Source organism: Micromesistius poutassou, assembly GCF_964030765.1.
Source record: "Micromesistius poutassou genome assembly, chromosome: 9".
Lineage (NCBI taxonomy): Eukaryota > Metazoa > Chordata > Actinopteri > Gadiformes > Gadidae > Micromesistius > Micromesistius poutassou.
Window position 1 is genome coordinate 19,595,113 of NC_140279.1, and position 6,482 is coordinate 19,601,594.

General features: G+C 42.4%; 1 protein-coding gene across 1 annotated transcript; it reads right to left on the reverse strand.

Moving 5' to 3' along the window:
- Window positions 1-3,245: 3,245 nt before the first annotated feature.
- Window positions 3,246-5,243, reverse strand: foxd3 (forkhead box D3). The gene has a single exon (XM_084473100.1). It carries the CDS (start codon window positions 4,864-4,866, stop codon window positions 3,670-3,672), a length of 1,197 nt encoding a protein of 398 aa, XP_084329226.1. The 5' UTR covers window positions 4,867-5,243; the 3' UTR covers window positions 3,246-3,669.
- Between the last annotated feature and the right edge of the window lie 1,239 nt (window positions 5,244-6,482).

Here is a 6,482-nt window from a genome sequence, read left to right on the forward strand (position 1 = left end):
CGTGTGTGCGTGTGCGTGTGTGAGTGTGTGTGTGTGTGTGTGTGTGTTGTTGTGTGCTCCCGCGTGTGTGCGCTCATGTTTACATTTTCTCATTTGAATGCATTGGATGCATCTTGGACATTTTTACTTGTACATTCCGAACATCCAGAATGCATTTCAGAGCAGCTCTGAAAATGTCTCACCTTGTCTACTGCTGTGTAACACAGACAGTACATATTGCATAGAGAGACTCCCACTCCCACCGCCTTTACCCAGAATTATAAGGTATGTAAAATGTGTAACTAATGTAATTTAGATTAGTGAAATTAAAGTATTGTGAAGCCTATTATTCTTAATTGTTTGCAATGATGCTTTTTTGAGTTTACAGGCAAACAATCAACCAAAGTAAATTGCTGCAGTAGAAGGTAGAAAAAATGTTGCTGTAGTAGGCCTAAAGTAGGCCTAAATTAGGCCTATCCTATTTGAATTGACACATGAACCTAGAGTAATCAAGAGAGTCTAGAGTCAAGTGTTACGTAATCAGAATAGGGCTGGTAGAGGTGCTTCTATTAGCCCATTTTAGAAGTTAGCTAGACTCCTGCTTTATGAATGAAATAGAAGATCATTCCCTTTAACAGATTATTAGGTTGCATGCATGCAATTGTCTTACACAATCATTTGAATAATTTTATCAGCATAACTCAGTTAGCCAATGAGGGGGATAGAGGTGAACCTCTCTGGTACATCTTCTCTTAGCGCCAACCAAGCACAGAACTTCTGGGAGATTTACAATGAAACGTGAGCTATAGGCTAACCCAAACCACACAGAATTACATTAGCGATACGGCGCTTAATCATTGAATGTGGTTTCATATAATTGAATGACTCCATAGCGATATTATCTATCAACTAAGCTTGGAAGAGAGATTTGACATAGGCTACAAAAAAATCATTCCTTAATATGTAATTTCCACAGGCCTATTTCCCATTGACCTCATTATTGGCAACATTTTCTCCTGAAACACGTTGGGTTATAGGCCTATTCATGCATCAATTAGCAAACCTTAACTATATTTTTTAATTTGCAAAATAATCATAACAAAGTTCTTATAGCTAGCCTAACAATAGAACTGCCGGGTCTATCGTTTATCGTGTTGTAATTTTATTTTTTTGGGGTCAAATTTTACAGGAACAAAAACCTCAAAGGTAGCCACGTAGGCAGCTCCCACAACGGCTCTCGTGGGTGTTCGCGTGGTGGTCGCCAGTCACTTGTAATATGATAACGCAATTTTGCTACTTATTGTATTATTTTAACTCTGTGGACTTCCCCTGGGAGCACAACCTGAAACCAATCAATTATGCGCCATTTTTAATTATGCCATTTTTTTTGGAAGAAATTAGGATGTCTGAAAAAAATGATGCTCTCTTAATTAAAAAGTAAATAGAACATAACGAAAATCTGCTTGAGTCTTTGTCAATCTAGATTCGAAGGGTCAGCAGGGTCAACCTTGCACTTGACAGCCCAGAAACCGCTGCTAAAATAAAAGCCACAAGTTTCTTCCTATAAGAGCGTAGCCTATTGATCCTCTCAATTACAATCACAGCAGTAGTTCTTTGGGACGTGCAGGCCTACATTGTTTCAGGGTCCGCGCAGTTTACTGTTATGTTTTTTTTTTTCCTGTAGATGTAGACCTACGTGTTTTGTTAGGCCTTGAACAGCCATGGGTCTCAGTAGACGCCCCCTAGCGGTTTCAATCTTTGCCATGTCGAGATTTCCTTTTCTGTCTTTTGGACCCGAAGTCACTGAGGAGCAAGACATGCGAACGAGCTGATGGATAATACTACTTAGGTTTGATCATTCATTATGTGATGTATGGGCTTTGCTGTAGCGTACATAATGACTTTATATTTTATATAGAATAGGCCTATATATAAATTATGAAATGTTATCCTTAAAACAGGTCTTTGAAATGATCTCCAAGTCTTCCCAGAAATGCAACATTTTCGAGGTAGCCTATAGGTTTGAAGAACAAAATCAAGCCTCAATAAACCTATAAATAATTGTCATTGTACACATATTCGGCATACACGTGTCCCCCAGTGGGAGTTCGATAGAACTAAATGAAGAGGAAACGTGCATCTGGCAATGTAAAAAAAACCATCAACAACAACCGTAATACGATTAGGCTCTCCGTGCCTATAGAGCCAAGACACCGAGGCCCATGGCTGTACAATCGTGCTTCCAGGACACAGGCTATTTCTAATAATGTCTGGAGAATAATACTAATACTAATAATAATATGGAGTCAGTGGTGGAATGGCCTCCCGCGCTCTACGGGGACATTAAGAAGCTCTCGCTGCATCAGCAGCTACTTGGGTTTCTGGAATGAAGAGGGAGAGAGAGAGAGAGATAGTCCTGTTCTGAAGAAATGAGAGAGAGAGAGAGAGAGAGAGAGAGAGAGAGAGAGAGAGAGAGAGAGAGAGCCCTGTTCTGTTCCCATGGGTATCAGATAAATATAGCGCGCGTCCCTGATCACCATTGGCTGTTTGTGTAAAAGTGATTAGGCAGACACGACTGCGAAACTAACTGTTACTTTCATAATAGCCTGGGAGCCGCAAGTCTTGAAATACGATATGAGTTGGTGTTTTGTTGGTTTGTTGGTTTGTTCGTTGTTCATTTTTTGCCATCAGAGGACCGTCTGATGTAGTTGTTAAATACATACACACAAATACGTTAATTTTGTTGACTTAGGCCTCTTTGTTTTGATTGAAAACTAGAACGTATAATCGTCTTATTCTCACTCAAAAAATAAAGAGACTTAAAAATATATATATAGCACTTCAATTTAAAAATAATAAAATAATATTATTATTATTATTATTATTATTATTATTATTATTATTATAAATAAAACAATATTATATTTTTTGTTTGTTTTAAAGTTGTCACAGAAAATAATTACTGTTTATAATATAATAAAATCATATAATCCAATGTTAAAGCACTCAACACTATTGAATGTGTTGATAAAGGACTGGATGGATACGATCATGAATATAAATTATAATACCAAATTAATCAATAGGTTTTTGTTAAACCAGTTTATGACACTTTTAATATAATCAACAGTATAATAAAAACACATAGGCCTAAGCGTAGGCCTATAATATGCTGTGAAAGTATTCTTGTGAAGTTTGCTAAATTAAAATAAATATGTTACTGCAAGGATTTGAAAACGTCAGTAGAGAAAATAGATGTCAATTCTCTTAGATTTATTTACAAATGAATCCAATTTACAACACAGTATAGCTACATAGAATTACGCTACATATGTATTTAAAAACAGTCTGCTTTTCAGCTCGTTCGTTTTCTTAAAGGAAGCACAACTTGATTATTTAGTCCAATTATAATTTGTCCCCCATACAAAAAATAAAGAAACAATGATATCACTAAACGCCATCTAACAGATGGAGCATTTCCAAAAGAAACAGATAAAATACCCACTTGTAAAATCCTTTTTTTTGTTTTACAAATATTTACAAATATTACCTGTACATAAATATTTCCCTTTCCTTTGTCTTTTTAAGTATTTACGTGGCTTTAAAGTCCAGTGCTGTCTTTTTCACTCGTGTTTCGTCCCCAAACAATACTGTAGTCTCTGTATAAAAAATAAAGAGTGTCATCTAAAGTCACTGAGAGGGCCACTTGGACACCGCCGCGGCTGAGGGTAAAAACTGTCCCGAGAGGAGGGTGGACGGCACGCTGAGGATGGGGCCCATGCCTGACCTCGTGAGGGACAGCGACTGGGCGCTCAGCAGAGCCGACTGAACGGTGACGGGGGGTCGCAGAAAAGTCTGTGCCACGCTCGACGACGAAGTGCTGGACACGCCGATGATGTTCTCTATGCTGAAGGACGGTCTACTCGTCGGCTCGGACTTAATCATCGACGCCGTGCTCAGGCTGTTGAGCTGCATTTGGAGACTCGGGCTGAGTTGCGAGTTAAACGCCTTCCTGTTGAGCTCCGCGGAGGACAGCAGCGGGACGGTCGGGGGCAGCATTGGGCCGACCGGGGGCATGTAGGGGTACTGGAGGGCGGCGTGGTGTGAATACGCGGGGTGGATTCCGTAGTGCCGACCGTACGGGTTGCCGATGCTGTACGCCCCAAAACTTTGCATCATGAGCGCCGTCTGGTCCCTAAGTATGTCTGGCTGATGCCTCTTGAACCTTTTCCTTCTCCGGAGGAAACTGCCGTTGTCAAACATGTCTTCCGACTGCGGGTCCAGGGTCCAGTAATTGCCCTTCCCGGGGTTCCCGGGCTCACGGGGGATCTTGACGAAACAGTCGTTGAGTGATAAGTTGTGACGGATGGAGTTCTGCCAGGCGGGGAACTTTTCCCGGTAGTAAGGGAAACGGTTGCTGATGAACTCACAGATCCCGCTGAGCGTGAGTTTCTTCTGCGGGCTCTGCAGGATGGCCATGGTGATGAGAGCGATGTAGGAGTACGGAGGCTTCACCAGGCTGTTCTTGGGCTTCTGTGCGGTGCCTCCCGAGGCTCCTCCGTTCTGCTCGGCGCCCTCTCCCTTCACGGTGCCCGTCTCTCCCTCACCGGAGCTCTCGCAGCACGGACTCCCCCCGCCGGAGCGCATCATCTCGTCCTCCTCCTCCTCCTTCTCAACCTCGATGTCCTCGTCGACCTCCTCGTCGTCTTCACCTCCACCTCGGAGGTCGCGAGTGATCCCGTCACCCGAGCTGTCGCAGTCACTGTCCATGCGCTCCGCGCCCTCGTCGTCCCCTTCTCCCACCACGTCGATGTCAACGTCGTCGGCGCAGAGCACGGTCCGGCCGGACATGTCGCTGGCTCTGTCGCTGCCGCCAGACAGTGTCATCTCACGGCTCACTGATATTTTAAACCGAAGCTCCCCCCAAAAAAGTGACCGAGCTGCTGGGTGAGATGGTGGCTGAGTTGTGGACGGGGTGCGCACAAGGCTCTGGTGGAAGATTATGGGTCGCCCCGTCAAGAGATCGGATGTCGCACCAAATCTAAATGCAGGTCAGAGCGGTGGTGCCGAGCCAAAGCCAGTCACTAGAAACTTCAACTTCTGAAAATATCTCCACCCAGTTCAGTAGTTCGCTTCAAGTGGTCTTGTCTCTTTTTTTCTTCTCGTGTTCTTCCGCCACTCGGTCGTGACTCTCCGCTCCCGATGTTCCTCTCAGTCTGTATATTTCCCGAGGAGTTGCGTTTTGGAGTGCGGAGTCGAGATGACACGCGCTTTTAAAGCTTTTAAAGGACTGTCTGATAGATTACTTTTCCCCACTATAAGATATACTATCGGTCCGGGCCACGTGATTGGCTGACGTCAGAAAGCCCCCCCTCCCGTTAAAGCATGCAAACTGAAGTTGTTTCACGGATTTGTCAACAATAGGACAACAGCAATGCTGCACGCTGATCCCTGCCAGGGTTCGTCCGTCATAGACCATTTAACGGAGGAGGAGGAGGAGGAGAGAGAGAGAGGGGGGGAGGGGGGCAGAGAAAATTGGCTTGTATGATTGAAATATCTAATGCGCATTAAAAACCCAAATCTTAACTTTGCTTGTACAAACGTGTTCCAAAGCGACCGAATTGAAAACGACGACAGATAAGTTCAATTCAATCTCGTTTCTTAGTTGGTTTATGCTCTTTCATTTAAATATGTATATTTGGTTGGTATATTTGGTATATTTGTCTGGTGTAGAATATGTTTATTTCGTTTTCGCTTGCAAACATTTCGCAATAATGATCAAATCGAAATGTTTCTTTGACGCTTGTGCACGTTTTTGTATTGGTCTATTTCGTGTAGAAACAGCTCGATGGCTTTATTTTATTTTTGAAGACACGGAGTTGAAATCGCTAAGTGCAGAATGAATCGAGGCTATTTGTTCCTGCAGGATTAGCCAATGCTGAGAAGAATATTTGAGCTGCAACAATGGAAGGAATAAAGAGTTTCTTAAGGAATTTGCAAGAGGTGTTAACGACCGCGATCATTGCACGTTTTAGCATTTGAAAAAGTAGGAAATGCGGCATCGAGTCAATGTTAACAGACCATTCATTCACAACCATGAAGGTGAGCCGTGCATGGGGCCTGAAAGGGGAATGGGATGCAGGACTATGTAAACGTTTCCTGTGTCGTGGGAGAAAATGTTGCTTCTCCACAATTTGACAAGGTTGATAACAATAATAAGGCCCTTTGTATTTCGTTTAGCATCAATATTTAGTAATATAACCTACCATTCCAGGAGAAATAACCCCTTGTCAAGAATAATTAATAGAACGCAGTATGTGTATATTAAGAAGTATGTACTAATTTAGCCCATGCAAGGTAATATATTTGATAGTTAATTTCGTTAAATGATCTTCAAATTAGTGTCTTTTCTTTGACACTTCTTCTTTCCTGTCTTTTTAAACAACATATTCCCACTTTTAATAGTTAAATACGCTTATTAAATGAAGCGTTATTTGTTTGGC